This window comes from Heptranchias perlo, chromosome 17 (assembly GCF_035084215.1).
Source record: "Heptranchias perlo isolate sHepPer1 chromosome 17, sHepPer1.hap1, whole genome shotgun sequence".
NCBI classification, from domain to species: Eukaryota; Metazoa; Chordata; class Chondrichthyes; order Hexanchiformes; family Hexanchidae; genus Heptranchias; species Heptranchias perlo.
The window spans coordinates 60,738,031-60,764,986 of record NC_090341.1 but is presented as its reverse complement, the minus strand read 5'-3'; the positions used below and the strand labels follow the sequence as shown (position 1 = coordinate 60,764,986).

Genomic DNA, 26,956 nt, shown 5'->3' with positions numbered 1-26,956 from the left:
TCGACCCGGACCGTTATTACCCGTCGACCCGGACCGTTATTACCCGTCGACCCGGACCGTTATTACTCGTCGACCCAGACCGTTATTACCCGTCGACCCGGACCGTTATTACTCGTCGACCCGGACCGTTAGTACTCATCGACCCGGACCGTTATTACCCGTCGACCCGGACCGTTAGTGCCCGTCGACCCGGACCGTTATTACCCGTCGACCCGGACCGTTATTACCCGTTGACCCAGACCGTAAGTGCCCGTCGAACCGGACCGTTAGTGCCCGTCGACCCGGACCGTTATTACACGTCGACCCGGACCGTTAGTGCCCGTCGACCCGGACCGTTAGTGCCCGTCAACCCGGACCGTTATTACCCGTCGACCCGGACCGTTATTACCCGTCGACCCGGAACGTTAGTGCCCGTCGAACCGGACCGTTAGTGCCCGTCGACCCGGACCGTTATTACACGTCGACCCGGACCGTTAGTGCCCGTCGACCCGGACCGTTATTACCCGTCGACCCGGACCGTTATTGCCCGTCGACCCGGACCGTTATTACCCGTCGACCCGGACCGTTAGTGCCCGTCGACCCGGACCGTTAGTGCCCGTCGACCCGGAACGTTATGACCTGTCGACTCGGACCGTTATTACCCGTCGACCCGGACCGTTATTACCCGTCGACCCGGACCGTTATTACCCGTCGACGCGGACCGTTATTACCCGTCGACCCGGACCGTTATTACCCGTCGACCCGGACCGTTATTACCCGTCGACGCGGACCGTTAGTGCCCATCGACCCGGACCGTTATTACCCGTCGACCCGGACCGTTATTACCCGTCGACCCGGACCGTTATTACCCGTCGACCCGGACCGTTAGTGCCCGTCGACCCGGACCGTTAGTGCCCGTCGACCCGGACCGTTATTACCCGTCGACCCGGAGCGTTAGTGCCCGTCGACCCGGACCGTTATTACCCGTCGACCCGGAGCGTTAGTGCCCGTCGACCCGGACCGTTATTACCCGTCGACCCGGACCGTTAGTGCCCATCGACCCGGACCGTTATTACCCGTCGACCCGGACCGTTATTACCCGTCGACCCGGAGCGTTAGTGCCCATCGACCCGGACCGTTATTACCCGTCGACCCGGACCGTTATTACCCGTTGACCCGGACCGTTATTACCCGTCGACGCGGACCGTTAGTGCCCATCGACCCGGACCGTTATTACCCGTCGACCCGGACCGTTATTACCCGTCGACCCGGACCGTTATTACCCGTCGACCCGGACCGTTAGTGCCCATCGACCCGGACCGTTATTACCCGTCGACCCGGACCGTTAATACCCGTCGACCCGGACCGTTATTACCCGTCGACCCGGACCGTTATTACCCGTCGACCCGGAGCGTTAGTGCCCGTCGACCCGGACCGTTATTACCCATCGACCCGGACCGTTATTACCCGTCGACCCGGACCGTTAGTGCCCGTCGACCCAGACCGTTATTACTCGTCGACCCGGACCGTTAGTGCCCGTCGACCCGGACCGTTATTACTCGTCGACCCGGACCGTTAGTGCCCGTCGACGCGGACCGTTATTACCCGTCGACCCGGAGCGTTAGTGCCCGTCGACCCGGACCGTTATTACCCGTCGACCCGGACCGTTAGTGCCCGTCGACCCAGACCGTTATTACTCGTCGACCCGGACCGTTATTACCCGTCGACCCGGACCGTTATTACTCGTCGACCCGGACCGTTAGTGCCCGTCGACCCGGACCGTTATCACTCGTCGACCCGGACCGTTAGTGCCCGTCGACCCGGACCGTTTATTACCCGTCGACCCGGACCGTTATTACTCGTCGACCCGGACCGTTATTACCCGTCGACCCGGACCGTTATTACCCGTCGACCCGGACCGTTATTACCCGTCGACCCGGACCGTTAGTGCCCGTCGACGCGGACCGTTATTATCCGTCGACCCGGAGCGTTAGTGCCCGTCGACCCGGACCGTTATTACCCGTCGACCCGGAGCGTTAGTGCCCGTCGACCCGGACCGTTATTACCCGTCGACCCGGACCGTTATTACCCGTCGACCCGGAGCGTTAGTGCCCGTCGACGCGGACCGTTATTACCCGTCGACCCGGACCGTTATTACCCATCGACCCGGACCGTTAGTGCCCGTCGACCCGGACCGTTATTACCCGTCGACCCGGACCGTTATTACTCATCGACCCGGACCGTTATTACCCGTCGACCCGGACCGTTATTACCCGTCGACCCGGACCGTTATTGCCCGTCGACCCAGACCGTTATTACCCGTCGACCCGGACCGTTATTACTCGTCGACCCGGACCGTTAGTGCCCGTCGACCCGGACCGTTATTACCCGTCGACCCGGACCGTTATTACCCGTCGACCCGGACCGTTATTTCTCGTCGACCCGGACCGTTATTACCCGTCGACCCGGACCGTTATTACTCGTCGACCCGGACCGTTAGTACTCATCGACCCGGACCGTTATTACCCGTCGACCCGGACCGTTAGTGCCCGTCGACCCGGACCGTTATTACCCGTCGACCCGGACCGTTATTACCCGTTGACCCGGACCGTTAGTGCCCGTCGACCCGGACCGTTAGTGCCCGTCGACCCGGACCGTTATTACCCGTCGACCCGGACCGTTATTACTCGTCGACCCGGACCGTTATTACCCGTCGACCCGGACCGTTATTACCCGTCGACCCGGACCGTTAGTGCCCGTCGACCCGGACCGTTATTACCCGTCGACCCGGACCGTTATTACCCGTCGACCCGGACCGTTAGTGCCCGTCGACCCGGACCGTTAGTGCCCGTCGACCCGGACCGTTATGACCCGTCGACCCGGACCGTTATTACTCGTCGACCCGGACCGTTATTACCCGTCGACCCGGACCGTTATTACCCGTCGACCCGGACCGTTATTACCCGTCGACCCGGACCGTTATTACCCGTCGACCCGGAGCGTTAGTGCCCGTCGACCCGGACCGTTATTACCCGTCGACCCGGAGCGTTAGTGCCCGTCGACCCGGACCGTTATTACCCGTCGACCCGGAGCGTTAGTGCCCGTCGACCCGGACCGTTATTACCCGTCGACCCGGACCGTTATTACCCGTCGACCCGGAGCGTTAGTGCCCGTCGACCCGGACCGTTATTACCCATCGACCCGGACCGTTATTACCCGTCGACCCGGACCGTTAGTGCCCGTCGACCCAGACCGTTATTACTCGTCGACCCGGACCGTTAGTGCCCGTCGACCCGGACCGTTATTACTCGTCGACCCGGACCGTTAGTGCCCGTCGACGCGGACCGTTATTACCCGTCGACCCGGAGCGTTAGTGCCCGTCGACCCGGACCGTTATTACCCGTCGACCCGGACCGTTAGTGCCCGTCGACCCAGACCGTTATTACTCGTCGACCCGGACCGTTATTACCCGTCGACCCGGACCGTTATTACTCGTCGACCCGGACCGTTAGTGCCCGTCGACCCGGACCGTTATTACTCGTCGACCCGGACCGTTAGTGCCCGTCGACCCGGACCGTTATTACCCGTCGACCCGGACCGTTTATTACCCGTCGACCCGGACCGTTATTACTCGTCGACCCGGACCGTTATTACCCGTCGACCCGGACCGTTATTACCCGTCGACCCGGACCGTTAATACCCGTCGACCCGGACCGTTAGTGCCCGTCGACGCGGACCGTTATTACCCGTCGACCCGGAGCGTTAGTGCCCGTCGACCCGGACCGTTATTACCCGTCGACCCGGAGCGTTAGTGCCCGTCGACCCGGACCGTTATTACCCATCGACCCGGACCGTTAGTGCCCGTCGACCCGGACCGTTATTACCCGTCGACCCGGACCATTATTACTCATCGACCCGGACCGTTATTACCCGTCGACCCGGACCGTTATTACTCGTCGACCCGGACCGTTATTACCCGTCGACCCGGACCGTTATTACTCGTCGACCCGGACCGTTATTACCCGTCGACCCGGACCGTTATTACTCGTCGACCCGGACCGTTAGTGCCCGTCGACCCGGACCGTTATTACCCGTCGACCCGGACCGTTTATTACCCGTCGACCCGGACCGTTATTACACGTCGACCCGGACCGTTATTACCCGTCGACCCGGACCGTTTATTACCCGTCGACCCGGACCGTTATTACCCGTCGACCCGGACCGTTTATTACCCGTCGACCCGGACCTTTAGTGCCCGTCGACCCGGACCGTTTATTACCCGTCGACCCGGACCGTTATTACTCGTCGACCCGGACCGTTATTACCCGTCGACCCGGACCGTTATTACCCGTCGACCCGGACCGTTATTACCCGTCGACCCGGACCGTTATTACTCGTCGACCCGGACCGTTATTACCCGTCGACCCGGACCGTTATTACCCATCGACCCGGACCGTTAGTGCCCGTCGACCCGGACCGTTATTACCCGTCGACCCGGACCATTATTACTCATCGACCCGGACCGTTATTACCCGTCGACCCGGACCGTTATTACCCGTCGACCCGGACCGTTAGTGCCCGTCGACCCAGACCGTTATTACCCGTCGACCCGGACCGTTATTACTCGTCGACCCGGACCGTTAGTGCCCGTCGACCCGGACCGTTATTACTCGTCGACCCGGACCGTTAGTGCCCGTCGACCCGGACCGTTTATTACCCGTCGACCCGGACCGTTATTACCCGTCGACCCGGACCGTTTATTACCCGTCGACCCGGACCGTTATTACACGTCGACCCGGACCGTTATTACCCGTCGACCCGGACCGTTTATTACCCGTCGACCCGGACCTTTAGTGCCCGTCGACCCGGACCGTTTATTACCCGTCGACCCGGACCGTTATTACTCGTCGACCCGGACCGTTATTACCCGTCGACCCGGACCGTTATTACCCGTCGACCCGGACCGTTATTACCCGTCGACCCGGACCGTTATTACTCGTCGACCCGGACCGTTATTACCCGTCGACCCGGACCGTTATTACTCGTCGACCCGGACCGTTATTACTCGTCGACCCGGACCGTTATTACCCGTCGACCCGGACCGTTAGTGCCCGTCGACCCGGACCGTTATTACCCGTCGACCCGGACCGTTAGTGCCCGTCGGCCCGGACCGTTATTACCCGTCGACCCGGAGCGTTAGTGCCCGTCGACCCGGACCGTTATTACCCGTCGACCCGGAGCGTTAGTGCCCGTCGACCCGGACCGTTATTACCCGTCGACCCGGAGCGTTAGTGCCCGTCGACCCGGACCGTTATTACCCGTCGACCCGGAGCGTTAGTGCCCGTCGACCCGGACCGTTATTACCCGTCGACCCGGACCGTTATTACCCGTCGACCCGGAGCGTTAGTGCCCGTCGACCCGGACCGTTATTACCCATCGACCCGGACCGTTATTACCCGTCGACCCGGACCGTTAGTGCCCGTCGACCCAGACCGTTATTACTCGTCGACCCGGACCGTTAGTGCCCGTCGACCCGGACCGTTATTACTCGTCGACCCGGACCGTTAGTGCCCGTCGACGCGGACCGTTATTACCCGTCGACCCGGAGCGTTAGTGCCCGTCGACCCGGACCGTTATTACCCGTCGACCCGGACCGTTAGTGCCCGTCGACCCAGACCGTTATTACTCGTCGACCCGGACCGTTATTACCCGTCGACCCGGACCGTTATTACTCGTCGACCCGGACCGTTAGTGCCCGTCGACCCGGACCGTTATTACTCGTCGACCCGGACCGTTAGTGCCCGTCGACCCGGACCGTTATTACCCGTCGACCCGGACCGTTTATTACCCGTCGACCCGGACCGTTATTACTCGTCGACCCGGACCGTTATTACCCGTCGACCCGGACCGTTATTACCCGTCGACCCGGACCGTTAATACCCGTCGACCCGGACCGTTAGTGCCCGTCGACGCGGACCGTTATTACCCGTCGACCCGGAGCGTTAGTGCCCGTCGACCCGGACCGTTATTACCCGTCGACCCGGAGCGTTAGTGCCCGTCGACCCGGACCGTTATTACCTATCGACCCGGACCGTTAGTGCCCGTCGACCCGGACCGTTATTACCCGTCGACCCGGACCATTATTACTCATCGACCCGGACCGTTATTACCCGTCGACCCGGACCGTTATTACTCGTCGACCCGGACCGTTATTACCCGTCGACCCGGACCGTTATTACTCGTCGACCCGGACCGTTATTACCCGTCGACCCGGACCGTTATTACTCGTCGACCCGGACCGTTAGTGCCCGTCGACCCGGACCGTTATTACCCGTCGACCCGGACCGTTTATTACCCGTCGACCCGGACCGTTATTACACGTCGACCCGGACCGTTATTACCCGTCGACCCGGACCGTTTATTACCCGTCGACCCGGACCGTTATTACCCGTCGACCCGGACCGTTTATTACCCGTCGACCCGGACCTTTAGTGCCCGTCGACCCGGACCGTTTATTACCCGTCGACCCGGACCGTTATTACTCGTCGACCCGGACCGTTATTACCCGTCGACCCGGACCGTTATTACCCGTCGACCCGGACCGTTATTACCCGTCGACCCGGACCGTTATTACTCGTCGACCCGGACCGTTATTACCCGTCGACCCGGACCGTTATTACCCGTCGACCCGGACCGTTAGTGCCCGTCGACCCGGACCGTTATTACCCGTCGACCCGGACCATTATTACTCATCGACCCGGACCGTTATTACCCGTCGACCCGGACCGTTATTACCCGTCGACCCGGACCGTTAGTGCCCGTCGACCCAGACCGTTATTACCCGTCGACCCGGACCGTTATTACCCGTCGACCCGGACCGTTAGTGCCCGTCGACCCGGACCGTTATTACTCGTCGACCCGGACCGTTAGTGCCCGTCGACCCGGACCGTTTATTACCCGTCGACCCGGACCGTTATTACCCGTCGACCCGGACCGTTTATTACCCGTCGACCCGGACCGTTATTACACGTCGACCCGGACCGTTATTACCCGTCGACCCGGACCGTTTATTACCCGTCGACCCGGACCTTTAGTGCCCGTCGACCCGGACCGTTTATTACCCGTCGACCCGGACCGTTATTACTCGTCGACCCGGACCGTTATTACCCGTCGACCCGGACCGTTATTACCCGTCGACCCGGACCGTTATTACCCGTCGACCCGGACCGTTATTACTCGTCGACCCGGACCGTTATTACCCGTCGACCCGGACCGTTATTACTCGTCGACCCGGACCGTTATTACTCGTCGACCCGGACCGTTATTACCCGTCGACCCGGACCGTTAGTGCCCGTCGACCCGGACCGTTATTACCCGTCGACCCGGACCGTTAGTGCCCGTCGGCCCGGACCGTTATTACCCGTCGACCCGGAGCGTTAGTGCCCGTCGACCCGGACCGTTATTACCCGTCGACCCGGAGCGTTAGTGCCCGTCGACCCGGACCGTTATTACCCGTCGACCCGGAGCGTTAGTGCCCGTCGACCCGGACCGTTATTACCCGTCGACCCGGAGCGTTAGTGCCCGTCGACCCGGACCGTTATTACCCGTCGACCCGGACCGTTATTACCCGTCGACCCGGAGCGTTAGTGCCCGTCGACCCGGACCGTTATTACCCATCGACCCGGACCGTTATTACCCGTCGACCCGGACCGTTAGTGCCCGTCGACCCAGACCGTTATTACTCGTCGACCCGGACCGTTAGTGCCCGTCGACCCGGACCGTTATTACTCGTCGACCCGGACCGTTAGTGCCCGTCGACGCGGACCGTTATTACCCGTCGACCCGGAGCGTTAGTGCCCGTCGACCCGGACCGTTATTACCCGTCGACCCGGACCGTTAGTGCCCGTCGACCCAGACCGTTATTACTCGTCGACCCGGACCGTTATTACCCGTCGACCCGGACCGTTATTACTCGTCGACCCGGACCGTTAGTGCCCGTCGACCCGGACCGTTATTACTCGTCGACCCGGACCGTTAGTGCCCGTCGACCCGGACCGTTATTACCCGTCGACCCGGACCGTTTATTACCCGTCGACCCGGACCGTTATTACTCGTCGACCCGGACCGTTATTACCCGTCGACCCGGACCGTTATTACCCGTCGACCCGGACCGTTAATACCCGTCGACCCGGACCGTTAGTGCCCGTCGACGCGGACCGTTATTACCCGTCGACCCGGAGCGTTAGTGCCCGTCGACCCGGACCGTTATTACCCGTCGACCCGGAGCGTTAGTGCCCGTCGACCCGGACCGTTATTACCTATCGACCCGGACCGTTAGTGCCCGTCGACCCGGACCGTTATTACCCGTCGACCCGGACCATTATTACTCATCGACCCGGACCGTTATTACCCGTCGACCCGGACCGTTATTACTCGTCGACCCGGACCGTTATTACCCGTCGACCCGGACCGTTATTACTCGTCGACCCGGACCGTTATTACCCGTCGACCCGGACCGTTATTACTCGTCGACCCGGACCGTTAGTGCCCGTCGACCCGGACCGTTATTACCCGTCGACCCGGACCGTTTATTACCCGTCGACCCGGACCGTTATTACACGTCGACCCGGACCGTTATTACCCGTCGACCCGGACCGTTTATTACCCGTCGACCCGGACCGTTATTACCCGTCGACCCGGACCGTTTATTACCCGTCGACCCGGACCTTTAGTGCCCGTCGACCCGGACCGTTTATTACCCGTCGACCCGGACCGTTATTACTCGTCGACCCGGACCGTTATTACCCGTCGACCCGGACCGTTATTACCCGTCGACCCGGACCGTTATTACCCGTCGACCCGGACCGTTATTACTCGTCGACCCGGACCGTTATTACCCGTCGACCCGGACCGTTATTACCCGTCGACCCGGACCGTTAGTGCCCGTCGACCCGGACCGTTATTACCCGTCGACCCGGACCATTATTACTCATCGACCCGGACCGTTATTACCCGTCGACCCGGACCGTTATTACCCGTCGACCCGGACCGTTAGTGCCCGTCGACCCAGACCGTTATTACCCGTCGACCCGGACCGTTATTACTCGTCGACCCGGACCGTTAGTGCCCGTCGACCCGGACCGTTATTACTCGTCGACCCGGACCGTTAGTGCCCGTCGACCCGGACCGTTTATTACCCGTCGACCCGGACCGTTATTACCCGTCGACCCGGACCGTTTATTACCCGTCGACCCGGACCGTTATTACCCGTCGACCCGGACCGTTTATTACCCGTCGACCCGGACCTTTAGTGCCCGTCGACCCGGACCGTTTATTACCCGTCGACCCGGACCGTTATTACTCGTCGACCCGGACCGTTATTACCCGTCGACCCGGACCGTTATTACCCGTCGACCCGGACCGTTATTACCCGTCGACCCGGACCGTTATTACTCGTCGACCCGGACCGTTATTACCCGTCGACCCGGACCGTTATTACTCGTCGACCCGGACCGTTATTACTCATCGACCCGGACCGTTATTACCCGTCGACCCGGACCGTTAGTGCCCGTCGACCCGGACCGTTATTACCCGTCGACCCGGACCGTTAGTGCCCGTCGGCCCGGACCGTTATTACCCGTCGACCCGGAGCGTTAGTGCCCGTCGACCCGGACCGTTATTACCCGTCGACCCGGAGCGTTAGTGCCCGTCGACCCGGACCGTTATTACCCGTCGACCCGGAGCGTTAGTGCCCGTCGACCCGGACCGTTATTACCCGTCGACCCGGACCGTTAGTGCCCGTCGACCCGGACCGTTAGTGCCCGTCGACCCGGACCGTTAGTGCCCGTCGACCCGGACCGTTATTACCCGTCGACCCGGACCGTTATTATCCGTCGACCCGGACCGTTATTATCCGTCGACCCGGACCGTTATTACTCGTCGACCCGGACCGTTAGTGCCCGTCGACCCGGACCGTTATTACCCGTCGACCCGGACCGTTTATTACCCGTCGACCCGGACCGTTATTACTCGTCGACCCGGACCGTTAGTGGCCGTCGACCCGGACCGTTATTACCCGTCGACCCGGACCGTTATTACTCGTCGACCCGGACCGTTAGTGGCCGTCGACCCGGACCGTTATTACCCTTCGACCCGGACCGTTATTACCCGTCGACCCGGACCGTTATTACCCGTCGACCCGGACCGTTAGTGCCCGTCGACCCGGACCGTTATTACCCGTCGACCCGGACCGTTAGTGCCCGTCGACCCGGACCGTTAGTGCCCGTCGACCCGGACCGTTAGTGCCCGTCGACCCGGACCGTTAGTGCCCGTCGACCCGGACCGTTAGTGCTCATCGACATGGAATGCAGCCATCATCTATTATTATGTCTTTGATCTGGGTTGATTGATAGTTTTGACAGGTGCCTTACATGCTGGGATAAATGTAGCAGGGTTGTAAACATAGCTTTAGTTCTCATGTTTCAATCCTTTAGCTTCTTATTGCAGAGATGAGACGGAGCTGCACGGAGCTAAATGTCCATATTGGAGTCTGACTTAAAGAGATTCTGTGCAAACACTTTGGCTATCAATAGATCATCAAATTAACCCTTCAAGCTCCACGTGCACACTTATTGATCTGGGTGCTGTTATGATGAGTCCACACGATCCTCCTCCTGATTTGATTTCCTGGTAAAAATGCATCAAAGATTGACCAGGTACAGCCTTCAAAGTCCGGGCTTTTCATTGGCTGAAAAGCTGTCATCAAAGCCAGCTTCCAGCCAATGAAAACCTTGTTCCCACATGCCAAATGGATGATGAGAGCCAGAAGTAAGAAAGCGAAACGCAAATAAAATGTTCCAAAGTTTTTATTAGGAAATAAAGCAAAATGTTCCTAAATATTGGACAGATAGAGAATGGGAAAAAGGAACAAAGAGCAAAATTGAAGTGTGTGTTTGCGCGTCTGTGTGTGCGTGCAGTGTGAGTGTGTGCTATGTCTCTGTGTTTTTGTGTGTGCAGTGTCTATGTCTGTGTGTCTGCTTTTCTGTGTGTGTGTTTATGTGGGTGTGTGCTGTGTACTGTCTATGTGTGTCTGTGTGTGTGTCTGTGTCCAGGTCTGTGTCTCTGTGTCTTTGTCTGTGTGTGTGTGTGTGTCCGTGTCTGTGTCAGACTCCGAAGAGGTCACAGCTGTGTGCTTTGTCTGTTTCAGGAGTGGCAGTGTCAGTGGCCTTACCCTGAAGCTGATGAAGACGTCTGTCACTGAGATGCTGGACACACTGTCTGATGATGACTACGTTAATGTTGCTTCAGTAAGTACTGGATATGATACTGCAAAACTCATACCCTATTAAACTTGGACAGAATAGATTTATGATATGTTTATTCTGCATAGTGATGACCTATCTATGGGTTGCAATTGGTATGGGTGAGGTAGTGACTGCCTGGAGTATCCTGTCATCTCATGGGTCACATAACCGGATCAGTTTATCCAGCTTGTGTCTAATTTTTAAGCTTCTCTGAAATCAGATATAGGACAATTATAAGCCCTGATCAATAATTCTTGAAAAGTCTCTCAGAGCTCAGATTGATGGATGTTATTGTGTCATAATTTCTAGTCAGAATCTTATGAACCATGCTTTAAATCTACCTATATTTATGTATAAAAATATTGCACCCAGCACACACATGGCAAAGGTCAGAAATTACACTTTATTACAAATGCAAAACACTCTTGTTTAAAAACCAGAAAAAAAGTCAGTCACTGGCTGGAGCCTAAAACTCACCAGCAGTTTCCACTCTGCAAAGTTCCTTCATCAAGGAATGATTAAACTTTGATTGACCTGAGGCAGTGTTTACTTAACAATTAAAGGGACACAACTCCACCTTAGCAGCAGAATATGAAATATTGGCCCAATTGTGCAAGGTCCCGTAAGCAGTATGGGGCCTCACTAATGGTGGGCACAGGGCTTACAGTCAGGTGTGCAACCGCACACAACTCATTCACTGCATGCCTCATTTTGCAATTGATGATTTTGGGGAGGGATGTGGAATGACTGCACTGCAGGCCTGCACGGGCCTTATAATTGTACTATTCTGAAAATGAGGTCCCGTTCAGGGGTGATTGTCAGGAAACATTTCTTCTAACAAAGGGCCGTGGAAATCTGGAACTCTCTCCCCCAAAAAGCTGGGAGTCAATTGAAAGTGTCAAAACTGAGGTTGATAAGATTTTTGTATGGTAAGGGTTTTAAGGATTCCGGAACCAAGGAGGGTAAATGGAGTTAAGATACAGATCAGCCATGATCTAATTGAATGGTGGAACAGGCTCGAGGGGCCGAATGGCCTCCTCCTGTTCCTATGTCCCATGCCAAATCTCAGAATCTCAGACGAGGCTTTGCCCCAAAATTCACCTTCCATTTAAATCGGCGTATGGCTGCTTGATGGGCCCGACCTGTTTGGGATAGCTTCTTAAATCAAGGTTGTTGATGATTCTGTTGCTGTTGAAGGGTGCTTTTATTTGGCTGGGAGCATTCCTCTAACTCTGCATTGTACATCTTACAAATTTATAAATCCCTTTCTCATTCTGCCTTTTGGTGAAGCCTTCTGTTTGCAAAGCCACACTTTCCTGAGCTCCTCCTAACTCCTACTGCAGTACAAGTTGCACCTGACAAAGCTGGGAGCATGGATGTTGGCTGTTGGATGAGGAGGACCAAATCGTACAGGCACATCTTCAGGGCCAGCAGTGCCCCGGTGGTACATTCACCTCCATAAATACCCAAGGACCCATGTTTACAGGTTAGAACTATTAGGCTGGGCTCTTCTTTCCAGAAAAGAGAAGACTAAGGGGTGACCTGATGGAGGTCTTCAAAATTATGAAGGGGTTTGATAGGGTAGACATAGAGAAGATGTTTCCTTTTGTGGGGGAGACCAAAACGAGGGGCCAAAAGAACATAAGAAATAGAAGTAGGCCATACTGCCCCTCAAGCCTGCTCCGCCATTTAATGAAGGAATTCAACCTCAACTCCGCTTTCCTGCCTGATCCCCATATCCCTTGATTCCCTTAGAGTTCAAAAATCTATCGATCTCAGTCATGAATATACTCAGCATCCACAGCCCTCTGGGGTAGAGAATTCTAAAGATTCACCACCCTCTGAGTGAAGAAATTCCTCCTCATCTCAGTCCTAAGTGGCCGACCCCTTATCCTGAGACTGTGCCCCCAAGTTCTAGATTCTCCAGTCAGAGGAAACAGCCTCCCCACATCTACCCTGTCAAGACCTCTAAGAATTTTATACATTTCAATTAAATCACCTCTCATTCTTCTAAACTCCAGAGAATATCGGCCCATTCTTCTCAACCTCTTCTCGTAGGACAACCCTCTTATCCCAGGAATCAATCGAGTGAACCTTTGTTGCACCGCCTCTAAAAGCAAGTATATTCTTCCTTAAGTAAGGAGACCAAAACTATACACAGTACTCCGGGTGAGGTCTCACCAAAGCCCTGTACAATTGAAGCAAGACCTCCTTACTCTTGAACTCCAATCCCCTTGCAATAAAGGCCAACATATCATTTGCCTTCCCAACTGCTTGCTGTACCTGCATGTTACCTTTCTGTATTTTGTGGACAAGGACACCCAAATCTTTCTCAACACCAACATTTAATAGTTTCTCACCATTTAAAAAATATTCTGTTTTTCTATTTTTTGTACCAGTGTGAATAACCTCACATTTCCCCACATTATACTCCATCTGCCACCTTCTTGCCCACTCAATTAACCTGTCAAAATCTCTTTGCAGACTCTTTGTGTCTTCCTCTCAGCTTACTTTCCCACCTAACTTTCCCACCTAACTTTGTATCGTCAGCAAACTTTGATACATTACACTCGGTCCCTTCATCTAAATCATTAATATAGATTGTAAATAGCTGAGGCCCAAGCACTGATCCTTGCGATACCCCATTAATTACAACCTGACAACCTGAAAATGACCCGTTTATTCCTACTCTCTGTTTTCTGTCCGTTAACCAATCCTCTATCCATGTGAATATATTACCCCCAACCCCATGAGCCCTTACCTTGTGTAACAACCTTTTATGTGGCACCTTATTGAATGTCTTTTGAAAATCCAAATATACTACATCCACTGGTTCCCCTTTATCTACCCTGCTAGTTACATCCTCAAAAAACTCTAATAAATTTGTCAAACACGATTTCCCTTTCTTAAAACCACGTTAACTCTGCCTGATCATATTATGATTTTCTAAGTGCCCTGTTACCACTTCCTTAATAATGGATTCCAGCATTTTCCCGACGACTGATGTCAGGCTAACTGGCCTGTAGTTCCCTGTTTTATCTCGCCCTCTTTTCTTGAATAGCGGGTCACATTTGCTACCTTCCAATCCACGGGGACCGTTCTAGAATCTAGGGAATTCTGGACGATCATAACCAATGCATCCACCATCTCTGCAGCCACCTCTTTTAGAACCCAGGGATCTAGGCCATCAGGTCCAGGGGATTTGTTGGCTTTTAGTCCCATTAATTTCTCCAATACTTTTTCTTTACTAATATTAATTATTTAAGTTCCTCACTCACATTAGACCCTTGGATCCCCACTATTTCTGGTAAGTTTTTTGTGCCTTCTACTGTGAAGACAGATACAAAATATTTGTTTAATGTCTCTGCCATTTCCTTATTCCCCATTATAATTTCTCCTGTCTCAGCCTCTAAGGGACCCACGTTCACTTTTGCTACTCTCTTCCTTTTTACATACTTGGAATCATAGAATCTCTATAGGTCCATAGAGCCCACGCCGGCTCTCAGCAAGAGCAATCCAGCTGGTCTCACTCCCCCGCTCTTTCCCCGTAGCCCTGAAAATTTTTCTCCTCAGGTACCTATCTAATTCCTTTTTGAAAACCAAAATTGACTCTGCCTCCACCACCCTTTCAGGCAGCGCATATCAGATCCTAACTACTCACTGCATAAAAAAGTTTTTCCTCATGTCGCCTTTGGTTCTTTTGCCAATCACCTTAAACCTGTGTCCTCTGGTTCTCGACCCTTCCGCCAATGGGAACAGTTTCTCTCTATCTACACTGTCATGATTTTGAATACCTCTATCAAATCTCCTCTCAACCTTCTCTACTCTAAGGAGAACAACCCCAACTTCTCCAGTCTCTCCACATAACTGATGTCCCTCATCCCTGGAACCATTCTAGTAAATCTTTTCTGCACCCTCTCTAAGGCCTTCACATCCTTCCTAAAGTCTGATGCCCAGAACTGGACACAATACTCCAATTATGGCCGAACCAGTGTTTTATAAAGGTTCAACATAACATCCTTGCTTTTGTACTCTATGCCTCCATTTATAAAGCCCAGGATCCAGTATGCTTTTTTAACCACTTTTTCAACCTGTCCTGCCACCTTCAACAACCTGTGCACATGTACCCCCAGATCTCTCTGTTCCTGCACCACCTTTTGAGTTATACCCTTTAGTTTATATTGCCTCTCCTCATTCTTCCTACCAAAATGTAATCACCTCACACTTCTCAGCATTAAATTTCATCTGCCTTGTGTCCGCCCATGCCACCAGCCTGTCTGTATCCTCTTGAAGTCTATCACTATCCTCCTCACTGTTTACTACACTTCCAAGTTTTCTGTCATCTGCAAATTTTGAAATTGTGCCCTGTAACCTGTTGAAGCTCTTACAATCTGTTTTTATATTTCTTGCTAGTTTACTCTCATATTCTATTTTCTCCCTTTTTATCAATTTTTTGCTCATTCTTTGCTGGTTTCTAAAACTGTCCCAATCCCCAGACTTACTACTCTTCCCGGCAACATTATAAGCCTCTTCTTTTAATCTAATACTATCCTTAACTTCTTTAATTAGCCACAGATGGATCACTTTTCCCCTGGAGTTTTATTTCTCAATGGAATGTATATCAGTCGAGAATTATGAAATATTTCTTTAAATATTTGTCATTGTTTATCTACCGTCCTACCCTTTAATCTAATTTCCCAATCTACCTTCGCCAACTCACCCCTCATACCTATGTAATTGGCTTAATTTAAATTTAGACTCTAGTTTCTGATTTAAGTATGTCACTCTCGAACTCAATGTGAAATTCTATTATATTATGATCACTCTTCCCCAGAGGATCCTTTACTGTGAGATTACTAATTAACCCTGTCTCATTACATAATACAAGATCTAAAATAGCCTGTTCCCTGATTGATTCCATGGTGTATTGTTCTCGGAAACCGTCTCGAATACATTCCATGAACTCGTCCTCCAAACTACCTTTGCCGATTTGATTTGCCCAGTCTATATGAAGATTAAAGTCCCCCACGATTACTGCATTACCTTTGTTACAAGCTCCTATTATTTCATGATTAATACTCTGTCCAATGGGTATAGCTACTATTCGGGGGCCTATAAACTACTTCACCAATGTTTTCTGCCCCTTGTTGTTTCTTATTTCCACCCAGACTGATTCTACTTCCTGATCTTTGAGCCAAGATCCTTTCTCACCACTTCCTTATCTCATCCTTTATTATCAGGGCTACACCCCCTCCTTTTCCATTCTGCCTGTCTTTTCTAAATGTCATGAACCCTGGAATATTTAGTTCCCAACCGTGGTCACTTTGTAATCATGTCTCTGTAATGGCTATTAGATCAAACCCATTAGTCTCTATTTGTGCCATTAATTCGTCTGTCTTATTACGAATGCTCCGTGCATTCAGATAAAGAGCCTTTAATTTAACTTCTCACCGTTTTTTCCTGAATTGACCTTATTCGATTCTTGCACTATTACCATTAAACTCTCTGTCCCTTCCTGTCACACTCTGCTTATCTTTACTTAAATCACTACACTGCTCTATGGCCTTGACCTTTCTCTTTAGATTTTTAAATCTCCTCCCTGACCTGGTCCCAGCCTGGTTTAAGTGGAGCCCACCCCAATGGAACAGCTCCCTCTTTCCCCAGTACTGGTGCCAGTTCCCCATGAATCGAAGCCCCTGTCTCCCACACCACTCTTTGAGCCACACATTTAGCTCTCTGATCTGTTTGACCCTGTGCCAATTTGTGTGTGGCTCAGGTAGCAATCCAGAGATTATTACCTTTGAGGTTCTGCTTATTAATTTAGACCCTAGCTCCTCAAACTCTCTCAGCAGAACCTCATTCCTAGTTCTACCTATGTCATTGGTTCCTATGTGGACCATGAATACTGGATCCTCCCCCTCATGCTCCAAGTTCTTTTCCAGCCACGAGAGATGTCCTTAACCCTGGCACCAGGCAGGCAACACAGCCTTCGGGACTCCCGGTCACGGCTGCAGAGAACAGTCTCTATCCCCCTGACTAAACTGTCCCCTATCACTACCACACTCCTTTTCACTCCCTCTACGTGAATGGCCTCCTGTACCACAGTGCCGTGGTCAGTTTGCCCATCCTCCCTGCAGTCTTTGTTCTCATCCATACAGGTAGCAAGTACCTCGTACCTGTTGGACAAGGTCAAAGGGCTGAGGCTCCTCCAGCACTGCATCCTGGGTCCCTGGCCATAAATATAAGATAGTTATGAATAAATCTAATAGGGAATTCAAGAGAAACTTCTTTACCCAGAGAGTGGTGAGAATGGGAGTAGTTGAAACGAATAACATAGATGTCTTTGAGGGGAAGCTAGATAAACACATGTGGGAGAAAGCAATAGAAGGATATGCTGATAGGGTGAGATGAAGTTAATAATGTGGGAGGAGACTCGTGTGAAGCATAAATACCGCCACAGACCAGTTGGGCCAAATGGCCTGTTTCTATGCTGTAATTTCTATGTAATTCCATGGAATACAGTCCACACTACCCCTACCTGGCTATCTCAGGGGATGTGTCATTGCTGCCGAGGCAGTGATGTGGCCCTGCCATCTGCTGTGGGCCAGTACTGAAAGTTTCAGGGACTACGACCGCTCTTCCTACAGCTGTGAAAGTCACCATGGAATTAAGCTTCTATGGAGCAGGATCCTTCCAGGCCACTGCAGGGGAGTGAGGAGCCGGTGAGGGAGGGTACCTGAGGGGGTGAAGAGCCTGTGAGGGAGGGTACCTGAGGGAGTGAGGAGCCTGTGAGGGAGGGTACGTGAGGGGGTGAGGAGCCTGTGAGGGAGGGTACCTGAGGGAGTGAGGAGCCTGTGAGGGAGGGTACCTGAGGGAGTGAGGTGTTAGGGGGGAGGGTGCCTGAGGGAGTGAGGTGTTAGGGGGGAGGGTACCTGAGGGAGTGAGGTGCCTGTGAGGGAGGGTACCTGAGGGAGTGAGGTGCCTGTGAGGGACAGTAGCTGAGGGAGCGAGGTGTCGGGGGGGAGGGTACCTGAGGGAGTGAGATGTCAGTGAGTGAGGGTACCTGAGGGAGTGAGGTGTTAGGGGGGGAGGGTACCTGAGGGAGTGAGGTGTTGGTGGGGGGGGGGGGAGAGCACCTGAAGGAGTGAGGTGTCGGGGAGAGGGTACCCGAGGGAGTGAGGTGCCAGTGAGGGACAGTAACTGAGGGAGCGAGGTATCGGGGGGGGAGGGTATCTGAGGGAATGAGGTGCCAGTGAGTGGAGAGTGGTGATTCCCCATCTTTAAAGATGTGACAACCATCTTTCTCGTCTCCTTTCGATCACTGATTGAAAGATTATTTGACCAAAGAACCAAAACAAATCTCTGCTGAACATCTAACATGGGGCGAACTTCCCTCAATGATCTGCCCTGACAACTTCTATTCGTATCTGTATTTAGGTCACTTAGTCGTTTCTGCATCTGGGACTGATTCCAGCTCATGCGAGCTACTACTACAGACCGTCCCATATGGTGAGATATTGGAGGTACTTTGGGATCTGTTCCCACATCCCGGAATCAGGGAGAGCTGAACAGCTGCATGTGAGCAATGTCCCTCTTGTTTACCAAGTCACTGAAAGCTCAGGAACCCAGGAACCCATGTTTTTAATAGGAATATATAGGAACATAGGAACAGGAGGAGGCCATTCAGCCCCTCGTGCCTGCTCCGCCATTTGATAAGATCATGGCTGATCTGTGATCTAACTCCATATACCTGCCTTTGGCCCATATCCCTTAATACCTTTGGTTGCCAAAAAGCTATCTATCTCAGATTTAAATTTAGCAGTTGAGCTAGTATCAATTGCTGTTTGCGGAAGAGAGTTCCAAACTTCTACCACCCTTTGTGTGTAGAAATGTTTTCTAATCTCGCTCCTGAAAGGTCTGGCTCTAATTTTTAGACTGTGCCCCCTACTCCTGGAATCCCCAACCAGCGGAAATAGTTTCTCTCTATCCACCCTATCTGTTCCCCTTAATATCTTATAAACTTCGATCAGATCACCCCTTAACCTTCGAAACTCCAGAGAATACAACCCCAATTTGTGTAATCTCTTCTCGTAACTTAACCCTTGAAGTCCGGGTATCATTCTAGTAAACCTACGCTGCACTCCCTCCAAGGCCAATATGTCCTTCCGAAGGTGCGGTGCCCAGAACTGCTCTCAGTACTCCAGGTGCGGTCTAACCAGGGTTTTGTATAGCTGCAGCATAACTTCTGCCCCCTTGTACTCTGGTCCTCTAGATATAAAGGCCAGCATTCCATTAGAATGATCTTAATCCCAGGCTGGCACTCACAACCAGGGCACAAGGAGAGAGCTCATATCATCGCTGTGTCAGGGGACATAGATTATGATCCTTAATGGAGAGATCATTTATTTTGCGATGAACAATTCAACTCAGGAAATCAGAAAGACAATTAACGGAATCAAAGCATCAGACAGGGTAATTGAGAGAGCGCCTCGATTGAGGTACATTGAGAGATCTGTTACTTTGCATGAGGAACGTTCACCTCTCTGCAGCTTGTGATCTTCACTCACGCTCCTCAGCATAATGAGAGCACAAATAAATGAATTAAGCCATGGCCTTCAGGCTCCCCACCGACTCCTCCCAAAATATAAACACTCATGTGATAGCTTTAGTGTAGCGATAAACTGTTCAACAAGCATTTGCATTTACTACTCTCCAACACCAAGCTTCCCATCGGCAACACTTGGCCTCCACTCTCAAGCTGGCTCCCTCCCGTCACTCCTAGGTTGATCAGGAGAAGAAAGAAAGAACTTGCATTTATATAGCACCTTTCACATCCTCAGGACATCCCAAAGCACTTCAAGGCCAAGGAATTACTTTTGAAGTGCAGTCATTGTCATTTTGTAGGTAAGCACGGCAGCCAATTTGCACACAGCCAGACCCCACAAACAACAATAGGATGAACGACCAGATAATCTGTTCTTAGTGCAGCTGGTGCACAAGTCTCTGGACTGGGGCTTGACCTCACAACCTTCTGATTGGGAGATGAGAGTACTCGTGAGGACAAGACTTCTCTGCCAGTGAGATCCTATCTTACTTGCCTTTACCCTGTTGAAACACGCGTGCCACTTGCTCTCAGGCTACAATCTCCAAAATACTATTCCACAAAATAAACAAATGAGGTAAGAAAACCTTCTGTGGAAAGCAGACCCCTGCCCCTTTCCCGAGGGACCGACAGAAAGAGAGAAACTTCTCACTTGACCTAAATATTCTGCTTCCGTTTCAGCCTCTTACTGATATTTTATTTTTCAATCCATGTTTTGCACCCGGGACACTGCGGATCTGTTTGAAGATGAACAAATCGGTTTGCTACATAGATTATCATGAAGTATAATTGCACACAGCCCATTAAACTGCCGCTTTAGCATTTTCATTCATTTCCATTAAGACCCTGCATCAGGAAGGTTAATAACTCCCAGCCCTCTCACTAATTGCTATTTACCAATTAAATGGAATTAGCCTAGCCATTTCAGTCTGTTCCCTGATTAAAAGCACCCCCGAGACCTGCCCCAATGCTTCAGTTAGGAAATTCCCCGTACAGTGTGGACCTGAGGGTCCCAGGTTTGATCTTCGGCCTGGACCGAGTTAGCTGTTCTCAGACAGGGGGCAGGAGCAGGCGCTACAATGAGCCACGGCAGTTCACATTGAAGAGGGGAAATGTCAGCCAGGATTCCTGCTCCTGATTGCCATCCAATGACCTGTAGGGAAATGCATGTTCGTAATACCTCCATGATTGAATACGCTCACTATTTAAACTTTAAAGATTGAGCACTTGGGCAAGGTAGAAGAGGGCAGTCGGTACCCATGGGCCTGGGTCTCAGCATGGGGCAGCACCTTCAGGAGAGCAGGGGCTAGACAGGGCTAACATCTTGGGGTGCACACTAAATCGAGGTGTCTGCAGTTGTTGCTGTGGCAAAATTAGTCTACAGGATTGGAGACATTCAGGCTTCAGACCTCGTGAATCAGATGAAGCAGTTTTGTTTCCCCAACTGGAATCCTTCTGGTCTCGAGTCTTACGGAGAGCTAATTTGACCACGTGACTGGGGACCTGTGGACATTACAACCACAACAACAACTTGCATTTAAACAGCGTCTTTAATGTAGTGAAATGTTCCAAGGCGCTTCACAGGAACGATTATCAAGCAAGCCACATGAGGAGATATTAGGGCAGGTGACCAAAAGCTTGGCCAAAGAGGTAGATTTTAAGGAGTGTCTTAAAGGAGGAGAGAGAGAGGTGGGGAGGCGGAGAGGTTTAGGGAGGGAATTCCAGAGCTCAGGGCCTAGGCAGCTGAAGGCACGGCTGCCAATGGTGGAGCGATTAAAATCGGGGATTCACAAGAGACCAGAATTAGAAGAGCGCAGAGATTTCGGAGAGTTGTAGGGCTGGAGGAGGTTACAGAAATACGTTACCTACACAAACCTTTGGCCTAATGTGTGACATTTTGTGCTAACATAAACGATCTGGTGTGGACTTCATGCATGTTTCCCTCCTGTAGGAACTTGGAGTGGGAGATACTGTGGATGAGCCTTTCTGTGATTTGAAGGTTGAGGTTACAGCATTTCGCCTATAGAGGGAGTATAGTCCAACTATTTTTTAATTCATTTTCGGAATGTGGGAGTCACTGACAAGGCTGGTATTTAATGCTCATCCCTAATCACGGTGGTGTGGGACTGGAGTCACACATAGGCCACAATGGATAAGGACAGCATGTTTCCTTCGCTAAACAACATCACCACCACCTTCTCAAGGGCAATTAGGGATGGGCAATAAATGCCGGCCTCCCCAGCAACGCCCACATCCCATGAACAAATTTTTAAAAAGTTGTTTTTTTACGACAATCTGACAGCTTCATGGTCACTTTTACTGATAGCAGCTTTTTATTTCCAGATTTATTTAAATTGAATTTAAATTCTCAAGCTGCCATGGTGGGATTTGAACTCATGTTCTCTTGAGATCAGGTGTTATCAGTTGCTTGGTGGTACACTCTTGCCTGAGTCAGAAGGTTGTGGGTTCAAGTCCCACTCCAGAGACTTGAGCACAAAATCCACGCTGACACTCTCAATGCAGCACTGAGGGAGTGCCGCACCGTCGGAGGTGCTGTCTTTTGGATGAGACGTTAAACCGAGGCCCCGTCTGCCCTCTCAGGTGGACATAAAAGATCCCGTCGCCACTATTTCAATGAAAAGCAGGCAAGTTCTCCCCGGTGTCCTGGCCAACATTTATCCCTCAACCAGCATCACTAAAATAGATTATCTGGTCATTATCATCTTGCTGTTTGTGGGATCTTGCTGTGCGTAAATTAGCTGCTGGGTTTCCTACATTACAACAGTGATTACACTTTAAAGTGCTTTGGGATGACCTGAGGTCATGAAAAGTGCTATATAAATGCAAGATCTTTCTTTTCTCTTTATTGTTAGTCCAGGTCTCTGATATTAGCAATAACACAACCGTACACGACTGTAGCCGTGTCTATTGCCATGAGAATACCCATCACAAGGTGGAAAATAAGCAGGAATCTGCCTGTGTTGGGATCAGGGATGGTGCATTCCCCACTCCATGTTGAAAGAGTAGAAGTGAGGTTCAGCCCGTGAATGTATGTCTGTGTCTGTGTCTGCACCAGGCGTGAGGTCAGGCCTGAGGGCCAGTACGACAAGTAGGAGGAATAGACTGCTCTCAGGGTGAGAATAACTGGGACTGTCAGTGATCTGCAGAGTTTACTGCTGTGCTTCAGGCTTGATTTGGACCTGCAGAAGTGGAGTGAGGTCAGGCAGCAGTCAGTGAGAGTTAAAGCACCTCTGGGTCTGATTGCTAAATGGTAAAATGAGATTTTTCTATTCTTTATTACACTGCTGAGAAAAGTAGATAACCATGCTAATCAGAAGCACAGTGGGAAGAGGTTTGTGCTCTCTCCACACTTAATGTGATACAGAAGCTTATCGGCCTGTTAGAAAGATTGAATTTGGTCCCGTTGTTCTCTGACTGAGAGGAAAATGTGTCGACCATTGCAGTTTGAATTCTAAATCACAGCTTTTGAGACAGCTGGCAGTGATGGCAGGATACTGTCACTCACTGGATCCCATTAGAATCCCATCTCACTTCTGAACAGAGCCTGTGTTATTAAATTGAATTACCACCGTACCATTGGTCTTGAATAAATTTTGTCTATTTATCCACTTCAGCTGGAGTGCACTGTTCTGGAATGTGTCAGGATTGTGAGGGAAAGGATTCAGTGACTGGTAACTTATTTCAATGAGCCAGCCTTTGAGAAAGTACCAGCTATTGGAATTGGATGAGAGACTGGCTGCCTAGTTGATGAACTAGTCATGTTTGATAGATGTGCAATTGGATGGTTAATGGGTTTATATGGCTAGACTCCGAGTTAGGGGTATTCATGCCTGGGTTGCCAGATGGCAGGTATCAATGAAGCTCCCCCAGTGATCTGTACTGGGGCCTTGGCTTTTCACTATACTCATCAATGACTTAGATGAAGGTATAGGGAGTCGTTAAGTTAGGTGGCACAGTAAATCGTGTAGATGGGAGCAGAAAGTTGCAAAGAGACATTGATAGATTAAGTGAGTGGGCAAAACTGAGGCGGATGGAGTTCAATGTGGGGGAATGTGAGGTCATCCACTTTGGACCTAAGAAAGACAAATCAGAGTATTTTCTAAATGGTGAGAAGCTCGGATTAAGGAAAGCTTCCTCTAGATTGTCCCATCACACACTCCAAGGGCAGGTACAGCATGGATTAGATACAGAGTAAAGCTCCCTCTACACTGTCATCAAACACTCCCAGGGCAGGTACAGCACGGGTTAGATACAGAGTAAAGCCACCTCTACACTGTCCCATCAAACACTCCCAGGGCAGGTACAGCACGGGTTAGATACAGAGTAAAGCTCCCTCTACACTGTCATCAAACACTCCCAGGGCAGGTACAGCACGGGTTAGATACAGAGTAAAGCTCCCTCTACACTGTCATCAAACACTCCCAGGGCAGGTACAGCACGGGTTAGATACAGAGTAAAGCTCCCTCTATACTGTCCCATCAAACACTCCCAGGGCAGGTACAGCATGGATTAGATACAGAGTAAAGCTCCCTCTACACTGTCCCATCAAACACTCCCAGGGCAGGTACAGCACGGGTTAGATACAGAGTAAAGCTCCCTCTACACTGTCCCATCAAACACTCCCAGGGCAGGTACAGCACGGGTTAGATACAGAGTAAAGCTCCCTCTATACTGTCCCATCAAACACTCCCAGGGCAGGTACAGCACGGGTTAGATACAGAGTAAAGCTCCCTCTACACTGTCCCATCAAACACTCCCAGGGCAGGTACAGCACGGGTTAGATACAGAGTAAATCTCCCTCTACACTGTCCCATCAAACACTCCCAGGGCAGGTACAGCACGGGTTAGATACAGAGTAAAGCTCCCTCTACACTGTCCCATCAAACACTCCCAGGGCAGGTACAGCACGGGTTAGATACAGAGTAAAGCTCCTTCTGCACTGTCCCATCAAACACTCCCAGGGCAGGTACAGCACGGGTTAGATACAGAGTAAAGCTCCCTCTACACTGTCCCATCAAACACTCCCAGGGCAGGTACAGCACGGGTTAGATACAGAGTAAAGCTCCCTCTACACTGTCCCATCAAACACTCCCAGGGCAGGTACAGCACGGGTTAGATACAGAGTAAAGCTCCCTCTACACTGTCCCATCAAACACTCCCAGGGCAGGTACAGCACGGGTTAGATACAGAGTAAAGCTCCCTCTACACTGTCCCATCAAACACTCCCAGGGCAGGTACAGCACGGGTTAGATACAGAGTAAAGCTCCCTCTACACTGTCCCATCAAACACTCCCAGGGCAGGTACAGCACGGGTTAGATACAGAGTAAAGCTCCCTCTATACTGTCCCATCAAACACTTCCGGGGCAGATACAGCACGGGTTAGATACAGAGTAAAGCTCCTTCTGCACTGTCCCATCAAACACTCCCAGGGCAGGTACAGCACGGGTTAGATACAGAGTAAAGCTCCCTCTACACTGTCCCATCAAACACTCCCAGGGCAGGTACAGCACGGGTTAGATACAGAGTAAAGCTCCCTCTACACTGTCCCATCAAACACTCCCAGGGCAGGTACAGCACGGGTTAGATACAGAGTAAAGCTCCCTCTACACTGTCCCATCAAACACTCCCAGGGCAGGTACAGCACGGGTTAGATACAGAGTAAAGCTCCCTCTACACTGTCCCATCAAACACTCCCAGGGCAGGTACAGCACGGGTTAGATACAGAGTAAAGCTCCCTCTACACTGTCCCATCAAACACTCCCAGGGCAGGTACAGCACGGGTTAGATACAGAGTAAAGCTCCCTCTATACTGTCCCATCAAACACTTCCGGGGCAGATACAACACGGATTAGGTACAGAGTAAAGCTCTCTCTACACTGTCCCATCAAACACTCCCAGGGCAGGTACAGCACGGGTTAGATACAGAGTAAAGCTCCCTCTACACTGTCCCATCAAACACTCCCAGGGCAGGTACAGCACGGGTTAGATACAGAGTAAAGCTCCCTCTACACTGTCCCATCAAACACTCCCAGGGCAGGTACAGCACGGGTTAGATACAGAGTAAAGCTCCCTCTACACTGTCCCATCAAACACTTCCGGGGCAGGTACAGCACGGGTTAGATACAGAGTAAAGCTCCCTCTACACTGTCATCAAACACTCCCAGGGCAGGTACAGCACGGGTTAGATACAGAGTAAAGCTCCCTCTATACTGTCCCATCAAACACTCCCAGGGCAGGTACAGCATGGATTAGATACAGAGTAAAGCTCCCTCTACACTGTCCCATCAAACACTCCCAGGGCAGGTACAGCACGGGTTAGATACAGAGTAAAGCTCCCTCTACACTGTCCCATCAAACACTCCCAGGGCAGGTACAGCACGGGTTAGATACAGAGTAAATCTCCCTCTACACTGTCCCATCAAACACTCCCAGGGCAGGTACAGCACGGGTTAGATACAGAGTAAAGCTCCCTCTACACTGTCCCATCAAACACTCCCAGGGCAGGTACAGCACGGGTTAGATACAGAGTAAAGCTCCCTCTACACTGTCCCATCAAACACTCCCAGGGCAGGTACAGCACGGGTTAGATACAGAGTAAAGCTCCCTCTACACTGTCCCATCAAACACTCCCAGGGCAGGTACAGCACGGGTTAGATACAGAGTAAAGCTCCCTCTATACTGTCCCATCAAACACTTCCGGGGCAGATACAACACGGATTAGGTACAGAGTAAAGCTCTCTCTACACTGTCCCATCAAACACTCCCAGGGCAGGTACAGCACGGGTTAGATACAGAGTAAAGCTCCCTCTACACTGTCCCATCAAACACTCCCAGGGCAGGTACAGCACGGGTTAGATACAGAGTAAAGCTCCTTCTGCACTGTCCCATCAAACACTCCCAGGGCAGGTACAGCACGGGTTAGATACAGAGTAAAGCTCCCTCTACACTGTCCCATCAAACACTCCCAGGGCAGGTACAGCACGGGTTAGATACAGAGTAAAGCTCCCTCTACACTGTCCCATCAAACACTCCCAGGGCAGGTACAGCACG

General features: G+C 52.0%; 1 protein-coding gene across 2 annotated transcripts in view; it reads left to right on the top strand.

Moving 5' to 3' along the window:
* cacna2d2a (calcium channel, voltage-dependent, alpha 2/delta subunit 2a) overlaps positions 1 to 26,956 on the top strand; it is a 1,119,650-nt gene that overhangs the window by 720,437 nt on the left and 372,257 nt on the right. For both annotated transcript variants that reach the window (XM_067999049.1, XM_067999048.1), the window contains exon 9: positions 11,186 to 11,285. In XM_067999049.1, coding sequence (XP_067855150.1) covers positions 11,186 to 11,285 — 100 coding nt within the window. The remainder of the gene's footprint in view (positions 1 to 11,185; positions 11,286 to 26,956) is intronic.